This window comes from Drosophila novamexicana, unplaced genomic scaffold, assembly GCF_003285875.2.
Source record: "Drosophila novamexicana strain 15010-1031.04,08,12 unplaced genomic scaffold, DnovRS2.1 tig00000739-arrow-arrow-pilon, whole genome shotgun sequence".
Lineage (NCBI taxonomy): Eukaryota > Metazoa > Arthropoda > Insecta > Diptera > Drosophilidae > Drosophila > Drosophila novamexicana.
Window position 1 is genome coordinate 2,115,573 of NW_020824819.1, and position 24,319 is coordinate 2,139,891.

General features: G+C 42.9%; 6 protein-coding genes across 11 annotated transcripts in view; 4 read left to right on the forward strand and 2 right to left on the reverse strand.

Annotated features, from left to right (window-relative positions):
• Positions 1 to 331: 331 nt before the first annotated feature.
• LOC115763500 (pre-mRNA-splicing factor ATP-dependent RNA helicase DHX16) lies at positions 332 to 3,245 on the forward strand. Its single transcript, XM_030706094.1, has 4 exons — positions 332 to 731; positions 789 to 925; positions 989 to 2,555; positions 2,618 to 3,245. The coding sequence occupies exons 1-4, from the start codon at positions 379 to 381 to the stop codon at positions 3,243 to 3,245; spliced, it is 2,685 nt and encodes an 894-aa protein (XP_030561954.1). The 5' UTR covers positions 332 to 378.
• A 155-nt stretch (positions 3,246 to 3,400) lies between these two features.
• LOC115763460 (protein l(2)37Cc) lies at positions 3,401 to 4,964 on the forward strand. 2 transcript variants are annotated; one of them, XM_030706033.1, is made up of 3 exons: positions 3,401 to 3,492; positions 3,741 to 4,176; positions 4,245 to 4,964. In XM_030706033.1, exons 2-3 carry the CDS (start codon positions 3,745 to 3,747, stop codon positions 4,641 to 4,643), a joined length of 831 nt encoding a protein of 276 aa, XP_030561893.1. In that variant the 5' UTR covers positions 3,401 to 3,492; positions 3,741 to 3,744; the 3' UTR covers positions 4,644 to 4,964. The 2 variants fall into 2 exon arrangements, with proteins under 2 accessions (XP_030561893.1, XP_030561894.1); XM_030706034.1 differs by lacking the exon at positions 3,401 to 3,492 and having other exon boundaries at positions 3,669 to 4,176.
• Positions 4,965 to 7,300: 2,336 nt separating this feature from the next.
• On the forward strand, positions 7,301 to 11,411 carry LOC115763614 (aromatic-L-amino-acid decarboxylase). 3 transcript variants are annotated; one of them, XM_030706244.1, is made up of 4 exons: positions 7,301 to 7,493; positions 8,325 to 8,449; positions 8,534 to 8,619; positions 9,967 to 11,411. In XM_030706244.1, the coding sequence occupies exons 2-4, from the start codon at positions 8,360 to 8,362 to the stop codon at positions 11,330 to 11,332; spliced, it is 1,542 nt and encodes a 513-aa protein (XP_030562104.1). In that variant the 5' UTR covers positions 7,301 to 7,493; positions 8,325 to 8,359; the 3' UTR covers positions 11,333 to 11,411. The 3 variants fall into 3 exon arrangements, with proteins under 3 accessions (XP_030562104.1, XP_030562105.1, XP_030562106.1); XM_030706245.1 differs by having other exon boundaries at positions 8,329 to 8,449; XM_030706246.1 differs by lacking the exon at positions 8,325 to 8,449 and having other exon boundaries at positions 7,302 to 7,493.
• Positions 11,412 to 11,552: 141 nt separating this feature from the next.
• LOC115763613 (protein anon-37Cs) lies at positions 11,553 to 13,432 on the reverse strand. Its single transcript, XM_030706241.1, has 2 exons — positions 13,300 to 13,432; positions 11,553 to 13,220 (listed from the first exon to the last, which is right to left on the reverse strand). The coding sequence occupies exons 1-2, from the start codon at positions 13,415 to 13,417 to the stop codon at positions 11,656 to 11,658; spliced, it is 1,683 nt and encodes a 560-aa protein (XP_030562101.1). The 5' UTR covers positions 13,418 to 13,432; the 3' UTR covers positions 11,553 to 11,655.
• Positions 13,433 to 13,850: 418 nt separating this feature from the next.
• Positions 13,851 to 19,285, reverse strand: LOC115763501 (3,4-dihydroxyphenylacetaldehyde synthase 2). Of its 3 annotated transcripts, XM_030706096.1 has the most exons (3): positions 18,684 to 19,285; positions 18,377 to 18,611; positions 13,851 to 15,156 (listed from the first exon to the last, which is right to left on the reverse strand). In XM_030706096.1, exons 1-3 carry the CDS (start codon positions 18,761 to 18,763, stop codon positions 13,948 to 13,950), a joined length of 1,524 nt encoding a protein of 507 aa, XP_030561956.1. In that variant the 5' UTR covers positions 18,764 to 19,285; the 3' UTR covers positions 13,851 to 13,947. The 3 variants fall into 3 exon arrangements, with proteins under 3 accessions (XP_030561956.1, XP_030561955.1, XP_030561957.1); XM_030706095.1 differs by having other exon boundaries at positions 18,377 to 19,277; XM_030706097.1 differs by lacking the exons at positions 18,377 to 18,611; positions 18,684 to 19,285 and adding an exon at positions 15,395 to 15,894.
• Positions 19,286 to 23,081: 3,796 nt separating this feature from the next.
• Positions 23,082 to 24,319, forward strand: part of LOC115763443 (LIM/homeobox protein Lhx3) — a 29,702-nt gene continuing 28,464 nt past the window's right edge. Inside the window, exon 1 of the mRNA XM_030706010.1 lies at positions 23,082 to 23,933. Coding sequence (XP_030561870.1) covers positions 23,552 to 23,933 — 382 coding nt within the window. The 5' untranslated portion in view covers positions 23,082 to 23,551. The remainder of the gene's footprint in view (positions 23,934 to 24,319) is intronic.

A 24,319-nucleotide genomic window follows, 5' to 3' on the forward strand; every position in this document is an offset into this window, starting at 1 on the left:
AATTTAATCGATGTGTAAGCTATCGTGAAAATATCGATGTACATCGATAACAAATTTCGAAGGTATCTAATGCATCTTGCCAGTAAATAGGCAGAGCAAAATTTAATAATCTCCATTAATAAATAATTACACCAAAAATTGATTATTATAATTCAATAAAGTAAAAACGTTGCTTTATAATATTATTAATAGAAAGATTTACCATAACAGACAAAATATTTAATTAGTTTAATGGCTGTGAGCTCCGTATAGCTAAGCAAAATAAGAAGCGATAACAGACTTGTTTACATGTTGAAGCATTGTGAGCAGCGTACTAGTTTCAGGCAACCGGCGAGCTCTCTTGTTGTGTTTGGCTTGTGATTTAATATTTTAGGAAATATGTCGAGTAAAAGTCGTAAACGGACGGCTAGCAGTAGCAGCAGCAGCGCGGAGGAGCCAGACAGCGAAGAGGAGTCGCGTCTTAAGGATCTACGAGAGCGAGATGAGTTTGCCAATCGCTTGAAGCAGCGTGATGAGGAACGCACCCGCAAAGTGGTTGAGGCAACTGGCGGACGCAAAGCGATTGAAGAGGCCACCAAGCGCCTGAAGCTGGAGCATGAGGACCGAGACAAGATTGTGCCTCATCTGCGCGTCCAATCGCGCCGACAGTACTTGGAAAAGCGCAAGGAAGACAAAGTGGCTGAGCTGGAGGCAGACATACTGGACGACGAATATCTCTTCGAAGAGAGCGTGTAAGTGCTTGCTAAAATATCTAACTGCAGTAGCTAACATACTCGATCTTCCATAAGTTTAACCAAGCGCGAACGGGAGGAGCGCCAGTACAAGAAACAACTGTTGAACATAGCCAAGGAGCATGAGAAGGCGCGTGAGCTGGAGCGCATTCAGCGTTATCACATGCCACAGGATCTTAAGAAGGGCGAGCGATGTAAATATCTAGGATACATTAAATATATTTGAAACTGACTAAACATTAAATTATGGGTTGCAGCGGAGTACGTAGAGGTTGATGAATTTGAGAAGCAGCCCAACTCGGAGCAAAAGAAATGGGAGGCTGAGCAGCTGGCATCAGCACGCTTCCAGTTTGGTGCCAAGGACGCAAAGGCTGAGGAGGAGTATGAGTTGCTGCTGGATGATCAAATTGATTTCATACAGGCCCTTACACTTGACGGGACCCGAGAGAAGACCGCCAAACAAGCTGAACTAACTGAAAAAGAACGAAAGCGTCTGACGCTGGATGAGACGCGCAAATCGTTGCCTGTTTATCCCTTTAAGGAGGATCTCATTGCAGCTGTAAAGGAGCATCAGGTGCTGATCATTGAAGGCGAGACAGGTTCTGGCAAGACCACACAGGTGCCGCAGTACCTTGTTGATGCAGGTTTTACGAAGGATAAGAAAATGATTGGCTGCACACAGCCGCGACGCGTGGCTGCCATGTCAGTGGCAGCTCGAGTGGCCGAAGAAATGGGTGTTAAGCTCGGCAATGAGGTGGGCTACAGCATTCGCTTCGAGGACTGTACATCGGATCGCACCATACTCAAGTACATGACAGATGGCACGTTGCACCGTGAGTTCCTCTCGGAACCGGATCTGGGCTCATACAGCGTCATGATCATTGATGAGGCCCATGAGCGTACGCTGCATACGGATATTCTGTTTGGCCTTGTGAAGGACATAGCACGATTTCGGCCCGAGCTAAAGTTGCTCATTTCCAGCGCTACGCTTGATGCAGAGAAATTCTCCGCCTTCTTTGACGATGCGCCCATTTTTCGCATACCCGGTAGGCGCTATCCGGTAGATATATTCTATACGAAAGCGCCCGAGGCGGACTATATTGACGCCTGCTGCGTATCGGTGCTGCAGATTCACGCTACGCAGCCGCTTGGCGATATTTTGGTATTTCTCACGGGCCAGGACGAGATCGAGACGTGTCAGGAGGTGCTGCAGGATCGTGTCAAGCGTTTGGGCTCCAAAATACGCGAGCTCATTGTCATTCCAGTCTATGCCAATTTACCCAGCGACATGCAGGCCAAAATCTTTGAGCCGACGCCGCCCAATGCACGCAAGGTGATCCTTGCCACGAACATTGCGGAAACGTCGCTGACTATAGACAACATCATTTATGTCATCGATCCGGGCTTTGCCAAGCAAAACAACTTTAATTCTCGCACGGGCATGGAATCGCTAATGGTGGTGCCCATTTCAAAGGCTTCGGCAAATCAACGAGCTGGACGCGCTGGACGTACAGCTCCAGGCAAATGCTTCCGTCTGTACACCGCCTGGGCATACAAGCACGAGCTGGAGGAGAACACAGTGCCCGAAATCTGCCGCATTAACCTCGGCAATGCGGTGCTCATGCTCAAGGCCTTGGGCATTAACGATCTAATACACTTTGACTTTCTTGATCCGCCACCACACGAGACGCTAGTGCTGGCACTGGAGCAGCTTTACGCGTTGGGTGCGCTCAATCATCACGGCGAATTGACCAAGCTGGGCCGTCGCATGGCGGAGTTTCCCGTGGACCCAATGATGGGAAAGATGCTGCTGGCCAGCGAAAAGTTTGTGGCACATAGTTTCTGTTTTTCATCACAAATGGTTAATAGGCTTATTTATATTGCAGATACAAGTGCTCCGAGGAAATGGTCACCATAGCGGCCATGCTGTCAGTTAATAGCGCCATATTCTATCGGCCCAAGGACAAGATCATACACGCTGATACCGCGCGCAAGAACTTCAATCATATGCACGGTGACCATCTAAGTCTGCTTCAGGTCTACAACCAGTGGGCGGAGACGGATTACAGCACCCAGTGGTGCTACGAGAACTTTATACAGTACAGATCCATGAAGCGGGCTCGCGATGTGCGCGAGCAGCTGGTCGGTCTGATGCAGCGCGTCGAAATAGACATGGTCAGCTGTCTGCCAGAAACGATCAACGTGCGCAAGGCGGCCACGGCTGGCTACTTTTATCATGTGGCACGTCTGTCCAAGGGCGGTCACTACAAGACAATTAAGCACAATCAAACTGTAATGATACATCCCAACTCGTCGTTGTTTGAGGAGCTGCCGCGGTGGGTGCTATATCATGAGCTGGTCTTCACCTCCAAAGAGTACATGCGTCAGGTTATTGAAATTGAAAGCAAATGGCTGCTGGAGGTAGCTCCTCATTACTACAAATCAAAGGAACTGGAGGATTCCACTAATAAAAAGATGCCCAAAACCGCAGGACGCGCAGAGATGACGCAATAAATGTTTATTTTAACATTTCAAACACAATTGTTTTAATTGCAAATGTTAATATTTGAAATTCCGGGCTCTGATTGGAATAGTTTACACCTATCGGTCTATCGATATTTTTGTGAGCAATTACTCACCACTATAAATCTCACATTGCCGCTAATGGCGGCTTACAACACTGTCAGCTGTCGTTTCACTGCGTGCGGTTTTAGTGTAAAGCAAGCGATTTTGTGCAATTATAACGTTATTAAACATTTAAGTAAGCGCAAAAATAAATATAAAGATAGTAAAACGAGTTCACTGTAAACACGGCTACGAAAAAGTACATTGTGCACTTTAATAAGAGCACATACTGTGCACTTTGCGCCTTTACATGACGTTCTAACCTACAAATCTGACGAAATACACAACTTAGTCGGCTTTCGGTTAATTTACATAAACACACAATATACACATTGAATTTATAACTTATCTAAAACTACATAATTTTTTGTTGTTATTCTTAAGAAAAATGGCTGCTCAGTTCTTTAATCGTATTGGCCAAATGGGTCTCGGCGTTGCACTGCTGGGCGGTGTCGTGAACTCCGCATTATATAATGTTGAAGGTGGCCATCGGGCGGTAATTTTTGATCGCTTCACCGGCATTAAGGAGCACGTTGTCGGCGAGGGTACACACTTCTTCATTCCCTGGGTGCAGCGTCCCATTATCTTTGACATTCGTTCCCAGCCTCGGAACGTGCCGGTGATTACCGGCAGCAAGGATTTGCAAAATGTCAATATCACGCTGCGTATCTTGTATCGTCCCATACCTGATGAGCTGCCAAAGATCTACACGATTCTTGGCCAGGATTATGATGAGCGTGTGTTGCCTTCCATTGCGCCTGAGGTTCTAAAAGCGGTTGTTGCTCAATTCGATGCTGGAGAACTGATTACACAGCGTGAGGTCAGCAATTAATTAGAGTTGTGCGTAAATGTATGTCAATAGCTTAACCTCTCCTTTATTATCCACAGATGGTCTCTCAGCGCGTGTCTCAGGAGCTCACTGTACGTGCCAAGCAATTCGGTTTCATTTTGGATGATATCTCGCTGACGCACTTGACCTTTGGCCGAGAATTCACACTGGCTGTTGAAATGAAACAGGTTGCCCAGCAGGAGGCAGAGAAGGCGCGTTTCGTTGTCGAGAAGGCCGAGCAACAAAAGTTGGCTTCCATTATTTCGGCTGAGGGTGATGCTGAAGCTGCCGGTCTACTGGCCAAGTCGTTCGGTGAGGCAGGCGATGGTCTGGTGGAGCTGCGTCGTATTGAAGCTGCTGAGGACATTGCCTACCAGCTATCGAGGTCACGTGGTGTTTCCTATTTGCCCAGTGGACAGAGCACGCTGCTCAGTCTGCCCTCCAACTTGGGACAGTAACACGTGCCTAGTCGAATAAGTTGTAACTACCTGTAGCATTTATTAAGTACTTTCGATTTTGTTTCTAAACCAAACTGTGCACCTTGTAACGGGTCGCCTTCTGCAGACTTCTGCTTAATTGTCCAACATTTTTATCACTTTTGGGTTTAATATTGTGCGCGCGCTGGTTGTTCAACTTTATTGTTGCCAAATGGACTCCCGTGCGCGCATCTGAGTTAATCGCTCAAGTTTTTAACTCAGACAGAAGAGCGGAAAGTTACATGTTGCAGGACTCTGAAAAATTTGTTACGTGAACAAAAGAATCAATACAATAAATACATATTAAATATGAATCCTACTATTGACTGTTTAACACCCTTGCAAAGGGTATTATAATTTTGTCGTGAAATGTGTAACGCTTAGAAGGAGACAACTCCAACCTAATAAAGTATATACATTCTTGATCAGTATCAGCAACCGAGTGGATATAGCCATGTCCGGAACCAGCTGGACCCTTGTATCATATAGCTGCCATAGGAACGATCGGTTCTTGTATGAAAAACTTGTTTGTTCATTAAGATATCTTGACCAAACCTGGCATTTATTAGTTTTACTATACTTTTCGTATATATGCGAAACCCTATCAACATCGGACTGCTAAATCATATAGTTGCCATAGGAACGATCGGTTGAAAATTAAGTTGTATGGAAAACTTCGTTAAATTAAAATTTTTGTACTTTCACATCAGGCTGAGAATCCAAAATAATCCTGTTCAATTCACGGCTCAAAACAATGCTCAGATTTTCCATATCCTTCAACCCAGATGTCGGTTCAAAACTTGGTTCGAGGAAAAAAAAAATAAAAAATGATTTCTGGTTCGAATCACCCTTAAAATAGATATCTTAGCTTGCTCCGTCTAAGTTTTTGCTGCAAATTTGCCACATTCTATCTAATTGCAAATTTGCCGGACGTAGACAACTTAAATCTACCCGTATTACCTTTAACTATAAGTAAACTTTTGACCTTGATTTTTAATCGAATTGTAAATTTTGCAAAGCACAAATCAAAAACATATTAATTAAGATCTTTTGGAAAACTTCGATCGTCATGAGCATATTTTGCTCGAGAGGACTTTGAGAAAAGTGTGAAAGACGTCTCCAATAAATTTGGAAGAAGGAAAGCACACGTTTTTTATAAAACTGTTTTCCCGATATTTCCACGCATGCGGGTGGAACTACAACGATAACTACAGCAAAAATTTCAGCTTTCTTCAGCGTCCTCCACAGGACTAAGAGTTTTATTTAAGCACAGAATATTGACAGTATAATTTACACACAAGTGAGTTTTAAGTTCTCAATAAGTGCAAACAGATTTTAACGTAGGTTTTATTTAAAAACAAAACTACGTCTTCAAAGAGGAGAACTAATAAATCAGGTTTGCTAGCAAGATTTTTTCTACAGACTTTTTCAGAGTAGAATAAAAGCTTGGGCAAAACTTGAATTTAGTATTTACTTTAAAAACAATGTGAACGTAATATGATTTAGGTTAAAGTTAGGTGTTCTAAGAGTTGTGAGTTGCCTATTTATACCAAAAGAAATTGTCCAATTTATTGCCTCACACGGAATACATTTAATGCTCGTCCGCTCGATTATGCAATCCCCACTTCTAGGCGCCATCATATGCTGCCCTCACCTCAAATGTCCTGGCTCTTCAACTCAAGTCAGCCATAAATCAAATAGAAGTACTTCTCAACATTAAGTAGAAAAGCAGAAGCAGGCAGCGCCCAGCATACTCCCCCCAGCACCCAACCCCAATCATTAGACGCACATTGGGGTTGGCTGGAAATGGATGGAGGATGGATGCGGGTGAAGTTGCCTTTGCCGTTGCCGTTGGCATGGCAAAAATCTGTTGATTCAGTCAAGTGATTTTCCAAAGTGGCTTCGTTGAAATGTCAGGCACACGCACATCCTCAGCAACAGTTGGGTGACTTCTTCTCTTCCACTCTATTACATCGCCTCTGAGCTGTTATGCCACATAATAGAGAATGAAGCCTTTGACGTCATCAAACATTGATGGTGTCTCGTGCTCGCCCGAGTATCTACGAGATATAGATACACACACGTTCAGCTACAGCTCGTGCTTATATGAATTCGCGTCAGATATGTAAATTAAAGTTGTTTTGTTTTATTTGAAAATATATTTTTTATTCATTTTTGCATCACTTTTAACTTGTATCTCTTGTGTTGTATCTGATTATTGTATTTCTTTTAACTTGTATCTCTTGTCTTGTTTGAGGAAACCCCACGCAGCGCGTGAGTCATGAGCTCGGGGGGAATTCTTGTCTTGACTGACGATCCAGCTTAATAGTTAAGAGCTGGTTGATTCTTTCTATTGACGCCGGTTTATTGCACTTTATGCGAAAATGTAACGACGCGTGCAAAATATCAAACAACATTGCGCTTGTCAACAAATACAATTTATTATATATATATATATATATATATATAAATGCACACACACCTGCAAGTGTTTATTTATTACAAATGAATTTCCACAGTTTCAGTTCAGCGATTGCCGATTTCGATGAGCCGAGGGTAGCAGGTGAACCGGTCCTGCGGCTGCTCTCGGAGCTCGCAGCTCGCAGCTCCAACGAGGCGATGCTTTAAAAGCCCCGCCCGAACGGCGACCAGCACTCAGTTGGCTAACGGATGCCGGAGCGGGCACAGCTTGACTAAATACACTAAGAACTAATAAAACAGCAGCCGAAACAAAAACAAAAGAAAACGAAACGGAACGGAACGTAACTAAGCGACACATTCACGGCGAAAAGTGCAAATAATTAAAAGTAGTCAACTTAAGTGCACAGTAAGGTGAGTGTGTGTGTGTGTGTGTGTGTGTGTGTGTCGACATGCGTGTGCCTCTTGGGCATATTTAAACAATTAATGTGCTTTAAAACATACTCAATAATCGCAGTGAAACACTGGGCGTATACGTAATATTGTCAAGTGACCTTTCTTTAGGATTTGCTTTAACTCAAATTTAAATTCGACTAATTTTCTGAGCTTCAACATTCCATAACAATCTTATCAATTTTTGGCTGGTTCTGGTCTCGTTTCTACAACTTGTCTTTTTTTTTTATTTTTTGATTTTTGAGTAGAGGTAGAGTAGAGCCAGTCAATGCCAAACAGCTTTGTCGACTTGTTTTCGTCACAGACGGTTTTAAAAGTGCCTTTGAATAAGCTCGAAATTAGCCAAATTAAATAAACTTTACATTTTACACAGCTTACATTTGCAAAAACAACCAATTACTAAAAAATTAACATTTTAGTACATAAATACAACAAATTGTTGCTAAATTTAGAAAGTACTAAATCGAAATTAAATGCTATTAAAAATAGAACAATTTACTGTAGAATATATAAAATCCCCTTTTAATAAGAAAACAGAAGTAATATTAAAGAATATATATATTTTTTTTATTTATAATTTATTTTGTTTAATTAGATTTAATTTATTAGTGCATACTCGTAGTGTATGAGTCTCATTAGACACCTCACAAGCTGATTAGCATTATCTGCCCTTGTTGTGTACAGTGAACACACGTAAAAGTGTCTCGACAAAACTTATGTAAATAACATTAGCTATTCATATTAACATTTTGAAACTTGTACTACTTTGCATTCGACTCATTAATAACTAAGACAGCATTCCACGCAATACTCATTATTCATTGGTAATGAGCAAAGCTTCCACTAATACTAACATGCCCCATTTAAGTAAGGGTATATCCAAAGCTAACCCTGTGGTGACAGATAAACTGGATTCGGTGAGTTGTTGTTTCTTATTTTAGAATGTGTAGATTTAATTAGTTTATGGCCCTAATTAATGTGAATCGCCTTAACACTTACAGATCGATATGGAGGCGCCCGAGTTCAAAGATTTTGCCAAATCGATGGTCGATTATATAGCCGATTACCTGGAAAACATACGAGACAGGTGCGTGTGTGTCATAAGTGAATAAAAATTTAATTTAATTTGAGACCCGGAATGTACATACATATATGGCCAGTTGAAGTATCTGTATCTGAGGTTTATTAACATGAACTGACCTCAGAGTAGCACGAACTCAATTTGAAAGTTCGTTCTGATTGACCCACAGTTGGGCACGCGTTCTCTTCCAAGTTCCGCATGAGAATGACTTTTCGATAGAGTATCTGAATATTGAGGCTTGGGAAAGTCTCGGCCAGATTCATTTGCCGTTTCGGCCTTCCAGCTCAGCTCAGCTGTGGAGACCTTTCACAAGTTTGCCAGTGCCAGTTTTGTGATTGCAGCTTATTAATTACAACATTATAAGGTTTTTAACTGTTAGTTGGCGTGTCAAGGTCGACATTATTATTTACCTTCAACTAGTTCCGAGCTGCACATTGTTCTTGAAACAATTCAAAGTGTGTTGCCTTGGAACTAAAAGAGCTCCAGTCGTAAAAATACAATTTTTGTTGTTGTTAACCTTTTAGAAATCTAGCTAATAATAATACGAATACTAATCTAATCTACAATTGCATTAATTGTTGCGAATTATTTTGAATGTGTGCTTAAAAGTCGTCCAAATCAAAAATCAAAAATCATATTTCATAGCAAATTATTACAATATTTAGGGTAAACATTGTTTTAAGTTTCTTCGCATATCTTTAAGAAGGTTTTTTTATATACATTTTAATGAGAAGTTATTTTTTACATTTAAATACTAATTAATTGGATTTTATGGTATTCTGTTTTCTAAAGGTTCTGCTCCTAAGGCAGTTTTCTAAATTAATCTCTTTTGTAATCCAAATAATATTCAGTCGAATATAATCAGGGTAAGCAATCAAGAGAGCTCTACTGAAGAATGAACGACTAGGAGATACCCTGTACACAGCGCAGCTGCAAACATAAAAACTTCTTTTTATACATACCATATTATTTGTTGGTCCTGATGCAATTCCATAAACCAGATTAGGATCTGATTTCAATTTGTTAATTTTGTGGATAGTTGTCATTTTTAATAAGCTGTATTATATAGTTAATCATCTAATGCTGTAGTCAGCGCAAGCATAGTATAAGGAAAAATGTATGCATACATATATATAGATAGATATTTCGATGGGTCGCGAATGTATTCCTTTAGCATGGATACTCGTCTTTCGCCCGCAAATATTGATTTTCTATCCACTGGCAACAAGTTGCGACTGTTACTTTGTGGGGTTGGGCCAAGGCTGGAATCTAATTTGCAGCGCGCTTTGTGAAGTTTTTGAATGGCTGCTAATAAGATTTCTAATCTAATTGTTGTTGATTTTGTGCTTGCAGGCGAGTTTTGCCCGAGGTTAAGCCGGGCTACTTGCAGCCATTGATACCGGATGCGGCGCCAGAGAAGCCAGAGGACTGGCAGGATGTTATGAAGGACATTGAGCGGGTCATCATGCCCGGCGTGACACACTGGCACAGCCCCAAGTTTCATGCCTATTTTCCGACGGCCAACTCCTATCCGGCGATTGTGGCAGATATGTTGAGCGGAGCGATTGCTTGCATTGGATTTACTTGGATAGCTAGTCCAGCCTGCACTGAGCTGGAGGTGGTCATGCTTGATTGGCTGGGCAAGATGATCGACTTGCCCTCGGAGTTTTTGGCCTGTTCGGGCGGCAAAGGCGGCGGCGTCATACAAGGAACGGCCAGCGAGTCGACCTTGGTGGCGCTACTTGGGGCAAAAGCCAAGAAGCTGCAGGAGGTGAAGGCTAAGCATCCTGAGTGGGATGATCACACGATAATTGGCAAGCTGGTGGGCTATGCCTCTGCCCAGTCACATTCGTCCGTGGAGCGGGCTGGTCTCTTGGGTGGCATCAAGTTGCGCTCAGTTCCGGCGGATGAGAACAATCGTCTACGCGGCGATGCCTTGGAGAAGGCTATTGAAGAAGATTTGGCTGATGGTCTGATACCTTTCTACGCGGTCGTCACATTGGGCACGACAAACTCGTGCGCCTTCGATCGCTTGGACGAGTGCGGTCCTGTGGCCAATAAGCACAATGTGTGGCTGCATGTCGATGCGGCTTACGCCGGATCCGCTTTTATATGTCCGGAATATCGTCATCACATGAAGGGCATGGAGAAAGCGGACTCGTTCAACTTTAATCCACACAAATGGATGCTGGTCAACTTTGACTGCTCCGCCATGTGGCTAAAGGATCCCAGCTGGGTGGTCAACGCATTTAACGTGGATCCGCTCTACCTGAAGCACGACATGCAGGGCTCAGCGCCTGACTACCGTCACTGGCAAATCCCGCTAGGTCGCCGATTCCGAGCCCTTAAGCTCTGGTTTGTTCTGCGTCTGTACGGCGTCGAGAACCTCCAGGCGCACATCAGACGCCACTGCGGCTTTGCCAAACAGTTTGGGGATCTGTGCGTGCAGGACAAACGCTTTGAGCTGGCCGCCGAGGTGAACATGGGCCTAGTCTGCTTCCGTCTGAAGGGCACCAACGAGCGCAACGAAGCGCTGCTGAAACGGATCAATGGACGTGGCAACATACACATGGTGCCAGCCAAGATACGCGACGTTTACTTCTTGCGCATGGCTGTCTGCTCGCGTTTTACACAGTCCGAGGACATGGAGTACTCCTGGAAAGAAGTCAGCGCTGCAGCCGATGAGTTGGAGCTGAGCGAGGCGGCGGACAAGAAGTGAACAGCATCAGAAATATGCATCAGAAGTGACATGTTTAGGGAATTTTAGCATTGAATACTCACCTCCTACTCCCAGTTCCAATCATAAAGACCCGTTCTCGATTACACTTTCGACCAGTTATCTTAATATATCCAATGGACCAAATGCAAGCGAAAGTGAAATGCGGAACGGGCTTAATAATCAAAAATCGTTATTGTTGTTTTTACATGCTACTCGTATTTAATAAATGTGCTTAATTAATTACTATTTAACCAATACTTTTGTAACTATGAATTTTGACTAGGATCCTTTTTTTAAACGAGCATTTAACTACGAGTGTGAGATTATACGCCATGCTTCTTGTGATAAAAGTCAATTATGCGCTGCGCCTCGCGTATTCCACTGGACCGCGCTCCATCTATCGTGCCGAAGCCATGCAGGGCAGTCGCATCGCCAGCAAAGAGCAGAGTTGGCTCGGCATCGCCCAGAGGCGCCGCCAAGCATTGCACATCACGGGCGCTGCTGTTGACGGAGAAGTAGGGCCGGCCGCCCAGAAAGCACGCGGAGCTGTTCCAGTTGGAGCGTAACATGGCCTGCGGATAGGGAACTAGCTCATTGCTCAGGCACCGGCGCAACAGCATTGTGATCTGCTCTAGCAGCGTCGCATCGGGCAGCTTCTCAATTTCGTCGTAGTAGCCGCCACCAACTCGTATTTCTAGAACGTGCTGGCTACTAGGCAGTTGAGATATTTCCACAACCTGTCGCGTCCAGCTGCGCTTCGGATTCGAGTTGGTCGCTTCATTGGGTGCGCTTGGATTTGGTTGCGTCAGCGGACTCAATGGGCGAAGGTTGGACTTGAGCCAGCGACTAATGGGCCGTTTGTAGGAGAGATAGATTTTGACTGGATTGCCAAAGCCCAGATTATGTATGGCCTGTAGTTTATCCAGTGGGAGCATCGGCTTAAACAGTATTGCGGAAAAGTTCTTGAGCACGCCCAAAGGCAGCGTACTAATGATGTGATCGGCATGATACAGACTGCCATCCAAGCAGCCCACAAATTGAGCTTCTGTTGGCGTCTTCCATTGGATCTTGCCAACAGGTTTACCCATTTGTAGCTGATGCTTTTCCAAATCGTGAGTGAGTGCATTTACGATGTTGTCCAGGCCCGTGGGCACATAAATGGGATTCGTTTCCTGCTCCAGTGGGCAGGTAGTAATGTGCTGGATGTTAACATACTCCAGACAGCAGCCCAGTATGCTGCTGAAATCCTTGAAGAGCGATTGAAAAATCTCGCGTGCCATTGCCTGCTCGTCGGGATGCTTAAAAGAACTGCTTATAAGCTTGTCGCTCTCCGACTGAAAGTAGCTCATAACATTGTCCAACGAGTGCAGATCGCCCCCACTCTTTACCTTGTCGCGCACCTTGAAGCCGCGACACAAGTCTCGAAAAAGCTGGTCTATCAATTCAACCATGCCAGAGGGCACCTTACTCTGTTCTCCTTGACCCGCTGCGTGCACATATCGAACGGGCGTCGCCTGCTTCAGCTGCTTTGTCAGGCCTTCGGCATTGCGTAACAGCTCGTACATGGAGTCGTGCGAGCCGTTAATGTTGACCCATTTTGCGCCCAGCTCGCAGAATGTGTCCCCGAAGCGCTTCGAATTAATGCGACCGCCATAACGCTCCGTAGCCTCCAGCACGAGAGTGCTATGAAATCCATTTGCAAGTAGATGCTTTGCCGCTGACAAGCCCGCCAGTCCACCGCCAATGATCACAATCTGTGCATTCCGCTTGGCCGACTCCAAGTTGTGGTTGAAATCAAAGTGGCCTCCATGGTGCTGCAACCCGGTGAGCTCTGCTTTAAGTGCCGCTGCGTTGTATAAGCTGCGCCTGGTGGCTAGTTTATACATAACTAATCGGGCGCCACAGTGAGGGCAGGGAGGCAATTCTTAAGGATTTGTTTCTACGACAGCAACAACATTTTCACTTACCATTGCATGTCAAAGTCTCAACAGGCTTGATCAGTTTTTGTTTATTTTGCAGAAACTGTGAAATTTCGATTTGTGTACGTAAGTTCAAAGTTTTGTGTTGACAACAAAAATGTCTCATTTAGTTATGTTTTCAAATACCCTTGTCGATGCTATTATAAATACGTGTCAACGACTTTTTAACGCGTCGTTTGATCACAAAACTTGTTATGCATAAATGCCTCATAAATCTTTATGCACACTAAACTATATGGGCAAATGTCTGCAAAATGCATATGTACACAAGGAATATATGTTTCTTCAATAAGAAGTGTATTTTGTGTTCACCATTCACCAATGGAGGCGAGGTGAAACAGCTGTTTATGTCTGCAGTCTGGCAGCATTGTTTGCGATTGTTGCCCAATATCGCATACACATGCCGATAACGTATATCGATACTAGCTGGACTTTCGCACACTGTTTGAATGGCGGTAAAACTGAAATAGTGCTGGTGAAAAATTTGAAAACGTAATTATTTGCAAATTCGTAATATTTTATAGGTTCTTCTTTTATTTGTATGATTGATTTATTTTATTTATTTCTTATCTACTTGTTACAATGCCATTAATATCGATTAAGTATTTTTTAATTGCAATATTACTGTATATTCGACTAGCGCTGCAGCGTTTCATTTGTTAGATGCAGCCCACTTAAATGATGCGTTAGCTCTGATAGTTCCCCAGCCTTGCGCGCATTTAGCTGTTGCTCAGCACAGAGTGATGTCAGCTGTGTCTCAATCTCCGTCCAGGCGAACTGAATGTCCGATGGCTTGGGATCCATGCCACATACAACAAATCGCAGAAACAGCTGGCCACGATGTTCTGCCTTGACCATGTAAATTTTTTTGCGCTCCATCAAACGTTGTAGCAACTGTGACGTTAATTCATTATCACCCTTTGCCCGGAAGCAAACCAGTCCTAGGGCGCGTGGAGCAACCACCTCAAAACGTTCGTCAGCCTTCACCAGATTTTCGAACTGGATAGCCAAATCAATGTGCTTGCGCATGTGTGCGCGGAGACCCTCAGCGCCCAGAGTGCGGAATGTTATCCACACCTTGAGCGCACGGAAGCGGCGACCCAGCGGAATCTGCCAGTGGCGAAAGTCCGGAATCTGCGTCTGACCCTCATGCTTGTGCTTCAGGTAGATGCGATCCACATTGAAGCTGTCAATTACCTTGTTGGCGTCGCGCAGCCACATCGCCGAGCAGTCAAAATTGACAAGCATAAATTTATGCAAATTAAAGTTCAGTGAGTCCACGCGATCCAGACCGCGACGCAGTTCAGCGCACTCGTCCAGGGCGAATGCGCCGCCAGCGTATGCCGCATCCACATGCAGCCACACCTGGTGCTGCTCGCAGATGCTGCTGAGCGATTCAATGTCATCGTAGGCGCACGTGCCCGTCGTGCCCAGCGTGGCTACGCAGATGACTGGTATGAGGCCGGCGGCCACATCTCGTTCGATGGCCTCCTTCAGTGCGGCGCCGCGCAACACCAGATCTTCGCCGGCCGGCAGCAATTTGATCGGCATGGCCGCCAACACGCCCGCCTTCTCAATGCAGCTGTTGCTCTGATCCGATGAATAGGCAATTAGTTTGCCGCGTATTTCGCTCTCGCTCTGCTCCGGATGACACTCGCGCTCCCGGCGCACGGCCTGTTCACGCGCCGCCAGAACGGCGACCAGCACAGCCTCGCTGGCGGAACCCTGAATGACGCCGCCGCCGGGACCCTCGGCCTCGTGCAGAAAATGGCTGGGCAGCTTTAGAAATTTGGCCAGCCAGTCCATGACAACCACTTCCAGCTCCGTGCAAGCCGGGCTGCATATCTGTAACGAAAAATAATATGTCGTATTGTTTCTTAACCAATAAATTTAATGAGCAAAGACAATTCTATAAAGCTTGACCCAGTCCCTGTCTCTTTGATTCGCCTCGTTGGCGACTTAACAACCTGTTTGTCAAGTTCTTTTGGAGTCGTCGCTTTCACTTGCCCAGACCGAAGACAAAGGGCTTGCATTCAGCTCGATTGGACAATGGACCCGTGTCTGAGATTTCACCTGCACGTACCCAACTGAAGCCAATGATGCCAATGCCGCTGGCCAGTAACTCGCCCACTATCGATGGATAGGACACGCTGGTGGGATAGTAGGCGTGCATGTTTGGAGACTGCCAATGGGTGATGCCGGGCCTGATCACGCGATCGATGTCTGTTAGTATCTCACGCCAAGCCTCGGGCGCCTCGGGCATCTGCTTGGGCAGCAGCTGCAGCAGATAGCCCGGATCCACCGAGGGCAGTACATCATTCTCGCGTATATTCTCCAGATAGTCGGCCACATAGTCAACGGCTGCTTTGCCAAACTCGCGAAACTCTTTGGCATCCATTTTGCAATGCGTTCACGTTTTCGTGTTTCGGTTTCAATCTCCGTTGTAGTCGCTGTTTTGAAAGCGTTTCTATTTGTACTGTTCACGTATTGTTTGTCTTCTCTGTTTGTTTACAAAGTTCCCTGGCCACCTGTTGTTGTCGGCCTGTCTGTTCGATGTGTTGCTCTCGCGCACCTGGCGTTCACTCTGATGTCGCGCGACGCGTGCGAGGCGCCTTTTATAGCCCGCGATCACAGCTGGAGGCGAGCCCAGAGCAAGAGTCAGTTGCAAAGCCCAATCTCCGGTCAGTCTCCGTTGTTGCGACTCTTAAATGCCGCTTACCTAATGCCATCAAATAGTTCTGGGCTGGGTCCAGTGTTAAGTCTAATTGTCTTATAAAATAATTGCTAATATGCATGTGTCGGGCCAATGTAATTAGGCAGTAATCCCCTTTCTAATTATATAGAATTAAAAAGACTACGTCTCCACTTTAATTTAAATGTAGGTAAATTCATAATATCAATATTCACTTGAATAAATAAGGAACCACAAAACAATTCGAAAAAAATAAGTTATTTTATATTTAAAATCGAACAACTGTTCTCGACTTTTGTTAAGTCCAGTAATTTCTACTAGCTTTGACTTTCATATTTAAAAGTAAGCAAATACATAAATTTATAAACGCCTTTTTTTATTATATAATAATATAGTAATAGGTTATCTATTAAGCTTTAGCATCAAAAATATGCATAAAACAAATGCCAAACAATTTTTTTAATAACAAATGTTCGTTAATGTTTTCAACAGGTTTCTCTTGCCTTTGGCCAAATTGTTTAAATAAATATATAATATCAACAAAGGTTTCCATATAATACTCGTTAGGCTTTCCATTTGATTTGCTCGAAATTAGCAAAAATCAACCTAAAGAATTGGGTTTTCAACTAAAAACTGCGAGCTTATTTCACTTCGAAATTGGGAACAGTATTTCACAGCTTATAAAAACTGTTCCCAACAGATTTCTCTTGCATTTGCTCTTAAAGCTTTGCTCTTCTCTTCGTTGGCGCTTTCGAAAAATAGATAATATATTGCATTAAATTACATACTATATGAAACTTAAGTTTCATGGAAACTCTTCTCGTCAAATAATTAACTGTTATTACATTATTCGTTTCGCATTTTAATACTCTTGTTCCTTGGCAAAAAAAGAGTGCAGCTGCAGAAAATCTGATTATTTTGCTATAGCCTAAACAATCAAATATTGGAGCTATACTGACTGACTAACTAATTGGATTGGTGATTGGCGATCAATGCACAGGCCAAACTGTTGGGTCTAAGAAGCTACTAAAAGACTCTTGTAAAAGCGTGTTCTGGGAAATTCCAGAAATATATAGGCAAATTTTCTGTTTAAAATTCGATCAGCTTCAACTTTTGGGACAATCCATACTTTCTTCGAGAAAATGTTGGCTAAGGACTTAAACACTCAAATTCCATTTCAAGGATCTTTATAAAAACTGCTTCACACTTTCCGCTAAATTCCCTTTTCCTGGTTACAAAATAAGCTTCAAACTTATTTGCAAAGCCTTAAAATAATTTTAATGAAAAAGTGCCGAAAATTGCCGTTTTTAAAGATATTTTTCAAAATTCATCCTCATTTATTATCATAATTTATGAACAAAAGTTCATTTATAGGCTTAAAACTTTTCATCTCTTGAGTAAAATGGGCGACAAACGTTGACTCAAAATTTTGGTGCTAAATCGACTTAAAACTCATTTATTAAAAATATTTATTTATGAAAAATAGTCCTATGCTCGTGGAGTTCAAGACAGTACAAGTTTATTTAAATTTTCCACAGGCAAATTATGTCAAAATTTCAGGCAAATAGCTTGAACCCAGGCAGGCTAAGTAATACCTGCTACTTGTTATCTAAAATATGTCCCATTTATGAGTTATATTAAAAAGCTGATTATATATAAGTAAAATTTAAAAGACAAGCATGTGTAATATAATAATATATATATGCATTAAAAATATGGTAAATACACAACTTGAAAAGTTCTGTAGCTAATAAAGTTAAATTCCAAATTTGCGGTCTTAAGTTATTGTTAAAAGTAAAGAGCATACATATTTCATTATATATTGCATTTTATAATACTAAGTAAATTATTTAGCTGTTATATATAAATATATAGTATTGGCAATAATATAAAATGAATGCAAGATTGTTGAGCAAAGAAAAACTCACATTGAGAACAAGAGCTAGATACAGAGTTTGGGCATACAAGTTCTCCTAAGCCCTTTAAGATAAACAAAATGGCAAAATTACTCAAAAAGCATCATAGATGGACTAGATTGCTGCTGCTGAAGATTGCCATTCATATAGGCTCTCAGATTATTTAAAATGATTTATTTTTGTGTAATTTTTGGGGGCTTATATGCACACATTGAGTAGTGTACCTATTCTTTTGACCATAGGTGTATATATACGAAAACAGGCAATTAAAGATTTGAGCACTTTTTATAATACTGAGCCCAGCACTCCTAGCAAAACAATTCTGTCATGTAAAAGATATTCACATAATTTAGACGTAACCCACTTCATTTCTAAAATTAGTTTCGGCTTAAATAGTTTCTAGTTTTTCTTGAATTGGGCTGGATATCTGCTGCTGAATTTGTAGATTAAGACTTACCCAACTGAATCCCAAGACTCCGATTCCTGCTATGAGAAGCTCGCCTATTATGGAACCAGCCGATGTCGACGACGGATAGAAGGCATTGAAGTATGGCGATTGCCAATGGGTCAATCCAGGCAAAATAATATGCTCCAGGTCGTCGAGAACTTGCCGCCAGTGCTCCGGTTGCTCTGGTATCTGTCTGGGCAGCTGGTTGATGACTTCGTGGGGCACCACATTGGATAGCACATTTCTGTGGAGGCAGCGAGTGATATTGGTTGGAAAATGACTAAAAACGCACACACACACACACACACACACACACCTGTCACGTATGTTGCTCAAGTAGTTGATAATAAACTCAATCGAGGCGTGTCCAAACTCGCGAAACTCGCCAAAGTCCATTTTAATCAAGAGAACACCGAACACGATTAGTTATATGGTATATCCTGCCTTGGAGATCTGTGGTAAACTATCTATTTATCTATATATACATATATCTATGGCAATGGCGATCTGTCGTGGTGCGCTGCGTCGTCGTCTGACTTTTGCACTTGTTCACCGTTGACATTCGGATCTACAAATGAACTCGCTGCGACATGTCAAAGCCTCGATAAGCGCTTTAAATCCAACGCTTTGTGTGAGCTGTTTTAGGCAGTAAAAACTTTCAAACAATACTTGAAGAGCGAACAGACAACCCCACAGACTTACATGCGATATGTGTAAAAATGTGCACAGCCAGCAAGTTTTGGATACCATTGGCGAGATTTATGTAACTCTGACGGCGTTCAGAAACGACATTAAGACCGTTCATAGCGTAATATCAAAATAAAAATGAAAAAAAAATAAACAAGATACAAAATAAAAGCGTGAAAATCGTCGAAGAAATTTTAATGAAATGCGTTTAATTGTCTAATAAAGCGACTACACTGAAAGAAAACTGTGGCTTTGTATGCAAATCAGACGGCGAAATTTTATACGAAATAATATTAAGCTTTAATTATATGAGTTTAATTTTAAGATATTAAAAAAAAAACAGTTATATAAATAATAAATATATAAATTACGAAAACTGGGAGCTTACACGCAAATCAGGGAAATATATTAAATAATATTGACTTTAGGGCCGCGAATTATTTATGTGAGCTTAACTTTAATAAAACAAAAAAAACAGTAAGATAAATAATAAATGTATAAATAAGAAATATGAACTGTTGAAAATCAGATATTTTTAGTACCTTTGCATGGTTCTGATAAACGTGATCTTGTCTTTCTCAATCTGGCATTTCTCTCAATGCAGCTAATGGATGATCCATTGTTGTTACAATCCGGTTTATAATAACTATTACCTTGGCTTGCCTGTTGTCACTTTGGCAAAAATCCCTCCAAATGGTTGGAGATGCATAACATTTTCCAGCTTTATTACTGCTACATGCTACCTGCTACCTGTTACCTGTTGTCCAGTTCCGCCCAGTCATGCGACCGTGCACGAAATTTGAAAGTCACAGTCATGTCTATCGACTGGATTTGTCGATTTTGTAAGCGCAGCTCGAGCTGGGAGTGCATCATCATTATCATGATCATCATCATCATCATCATCGGATTGGCCGTGTGCCCGTGCAGCGTTGGGTCGATTGGACCGGACCGGACCGGACCGTTCACTGAATTTCACAATTCTGCGCTGATGTTGCTTGCCTTACAAATTTCAGGGTCACGCTCCAATTCGGTTCCGTTGCTAACAAAACATTTGTGCCCAATAATTTTATAGGAAGCTCTGACTATGAGAGCAGAGCTCATTAAACACCTGACCTTGCACATAGTATGCATGAGAAACGCGAAATTCTGATGATTTCTTTTATTTTAATAACTGAGTAAATGAGTAAATTCTTGATTAGCATCAATAGCCGAGTCGATATAGATATGTCCCTCTAGCTTAGTTCTTCAGTTATTCTCACGAATCTTTGCCAATCAATCAAGTATGAAGTTCTTGCATGACAAACTTGTTTATTTTTAGGATCATCTCGACTAATATTGTGTGTCTTCTTTTATAATTTTAAATTAAATATCAATACATACATAAATTATCGAATTATTTAGCATGCACGGGAATCTTTGGCCAACAATCAATTGTTTATTTCGATACATTTCCTATATGCTAAATATTTTATTATTATTTCAAGATCCTGGCGACTTTATCAATTCATGATTTGCTTCATGTAATAAACGTAGGCATTGTGTAACCCTCGTATTAATAGCTTCATAATATCCATATATTGAACGGCGTTCTCTTGGCCATGATATGGCCACCAGCTGTTGTCCTCCGCCAAAGTCCGTAATTGTGGTTTGGGGTCTTAGTCCTGTAAGGTTCAAAGCGCTTGCCGTTCTCTAAGCGGCTCATAAATAAATGCGAAAACAAAATGCCAAGCAGACGGTTGGGCGGTAGGATATCCACAAGGAAGCGCCCAATTTTGTAAAACTACACAGACAACAGAAAGCATGCTAAAACAAATAAGATAGCACACTTCCAAATACCCTATACTAAATTAGTTTGTCTTAAATTAGTAGAGTATCTGATAAGCTAAATGAATTGCTTACAATTGATAAGCAAAGATAGTTAGTTTGTCGATTTATTTTTCTATATCTTTTCGCTTGCAATTTCACACAGAAATACACTATTTGACGCTTTCAACACGAACAGGGTATTTACACCAATGCCGCACAGGGTGACTCTAGCTAGCTAGAAAATGATTGACTGCTTTGCCTCTCTGCGCATGCTGCACGGCGCAGCCGCTGGAATGGCTTTAACCCTTGAACAGACACCCTGCTCACCCCGCCCAGTCGCGTTCCAGTTTAATGGCGTCGCAGGCGATAAGATAACTGATTCTCGCGCATGACTAAAATGCGAACTCCGGCGGGGCATTTACTGTTGTTGTTCTTATTGTTATCAACGATTTCCAATGTTTTCAATATAAAGGGGCGGCGCTTGCTTCGCCCTGGAAGCCAGGCAAACTTCTCTCGCAGTTGTTGTTGTTCTTTGCCTTCGTTTTTGGTTTTTTTTTCTTCTTTTTCTGTTGACCGCGCGTATTGACTTGGACTTTTGAGTTAAGTTTCTCATATTTGTGCTATGCCATTGCCGACGCTGACTTTTAAGTGCTGTTGACTGTTGTTTTGGGGCCACAGCGAAGGTGTCGCCAGGCGTTGGCTCATTTCTGCTCTTGTTGTTGGTGTTTGTGTTGTTGTTGTTATTGCTGCTGCTGCTGCTGCCGCTGCTGCCGACATCGCAGTGCTTTTTTGCAGTTATTACTCGAAATTCTTAAGAGAAAAACTTTTGCTAAACTTTTAGGTTTCACAAAATATTGTAATGCCGCCGCCTAGCGAGCAAGCACAAGAACGGAAACGGAACGGGATAGGTATAGAATTAGTTATGGGAAAGGAAATGGTAGCTGCCAACTGGTGGACAGGGCAGGGGCAGCAAAGTTAGGCATAACATAGCGCATACTAAAAACAGTATAAAAATGTCGACGACGTCGCTGTCTCTGTCGCTGTCGCCGTCGCCGTCGCCATTGTTGTGTTGCTTGCTAGCCTGGCAGCCTGCATTTTACCATATCATTTGTGTCACATTAAGATCAATTGGTAAACACACACATACACACACACACGCCAGCTAGAGTGTGCACACAAAAAGGCAAACGGCATAAAAAGTATCGTAAAAGTCAAATAAAAAAGCTCACACAACAACAAGAGCTGCAACAATAACGCGAGTCGCAGATGCAGGAGCAGCAACAACGGCAACAAAAGCGTCAAAAAGTGCGCAAAAAATGCAGACCGAGTGCCACAAATAGCAGCAGCAAAAAAAAAAAAACCTCACAAACAACGCAGCAGGCGGCCGTCAGCTTTCGCCAGTGTTGCCAAGCCATGCACTGTCATGCCGTCTCGTGTCGTGCTTGCCGTGTCCGTTTAGCCGTCGCCGCCGACGCCGCCGCCATTTTGTTGAAGCTTGCCGTCGCTTTGCCAATTGCCGTCGCAAAATGGCGTTCGAGTGAATATTGAAATGTATTGAAGTGAAATGCAAGCAGCCTACAAGGAAATTATAAATTTGAATAATACGAAAATTCGCATAAGCTAATGCGTTTAAAAAATGTTGTGAAATTCTTATAAAAATGCAAAAGTGTTGATTAGTAGCTTTTGCCAGAGAGAGATTCATTTGTCCCATTCATTCATTTGCTTGTTGTATCTTTTAATTTTTTGAAATTTCAAGACCTTGTTACTTTGTTACAATTTCGGTAGCCAGATTCTTGCGTATTGATGCATATAATTATGTAACAAACAGATAGGCATTGCTCGTATTGTGTGCTCAGCTCTTAAAAACATGCACCCTACATTATAGAGGAACAACCCACAGACACTCGGTATGCACGTTTTTTATATACTATATATATTGAAATTGTTATTGTAGACACTTGAAGGTAGTACTATATGAGTCGAAATTGATATAGAAGGGCAACGAGTATAGTCTAATGCACAACGTCGCGAAGAGCACAGGCACACACTCGTACACTCGTACACTCGTACACTCGCACACTCGCACACTCGCACAATCGAACCGAAGTACCGAAACCAAAGAAACCGCCGCGTGTCTGATAAGAAACATCGGTGCGTCGGAAACCGAGGCAAGCGACGGCGGCGGCGGCGCTTTACACGGTGCCAGTGCCAGTGCCAGTTCTGAAACAGTCAACTTACCAACCACCCAATAACCAGCCAAGCAACCAGCCAACCAACTAACCGGCGATCCAATCTTGCTCTATCTATAGGCAGTGCCGTCTGCCTTACAAGTTGAAAAAAATAGAAATCTGCGCCGCGTGACTAAACATTTGCGTCTTTTTGGCAGGCCGGGGCACAAAAGGTTGGATCGCTAGCCGATATGTGTGTGTGTGACTAAAGAAAATATATGTTTTATAGTTAATATAGTTAGTATTGTGAAATATATTTCTCAAATGCAGGCAAGCTGATCCAACTGATCTGCCGTTTATATTGTGCGCCAATTTGACGGGAAAGTGCCTGCTAGCAAGTGTCATATTAACTGCAATTAATGCGCATACGACACGTGTGACGATCCGCCCAATCAACGTACATACGAAAAAGAAGATTATAAATTCCGACAATTATTAGCTGCGGTTGTTGTTGTGAGCGTGCATGCAACTGGCCTTAGAGATGATGCAAACTCTGAAACCGCCACCGCCACTGCATCAACATCAGCATCCACATCATCATCAGCACCAGCACCAGCACCAGGCTCAGCCTCAGTCACAGCAACTGCAGCAGCATCTGTCAGTCATGGATAATCACCACCATCAGCAGCAGCACATTCATCAGCAGCAGCAGCAGCAACAATTGCCAGCCACGCCGCAGGCATCGCACCTGCTCGCTGGTCAGCACAATCATCATCAGCATGCTGCACTCGGAGTCGGTGCTGGAGTCGGTGTCGGTGTCGGTGTCGGCGCGTTGCCTGTCGACCATGATGACCCAAATCCAGAGTTTGTGCTTGCTTTAATTTCAAGGAATCGAGCGCTTGAGGGTGAGTACAAAGGGCCACGGTTCACAGGTCCCAGTTCTCCGTGGCCAGGCCAAGTCGCAGTCCGCCTCGCCCATGGCACTGCAGCTGTCCTGCTTGATTTCTGCTCGTCTAATATTTTTTAGCTGCTCTCTGCAACTAGCTGACCGTTATTTATTTATGCCTTTAATTATGCAAAGTTTTTCGCTGTTGTTTTGCTGATTTCACTCGTTGTGGGTGGCTGTATGTTCCCATATCTGGGTGTGGTTAGGGAGTTGTTTTGATTGAGCGCCGTTGAAAGCGAATCATGTGCATGCTTGTGTGCAGGCCAGCACCTGTGGCAGGTGCGGAATGCGGTTGGCCCGACTTAAGGCTCAGCCTTTCCATTTGAAAGCCAAGTGTTTTTCAAT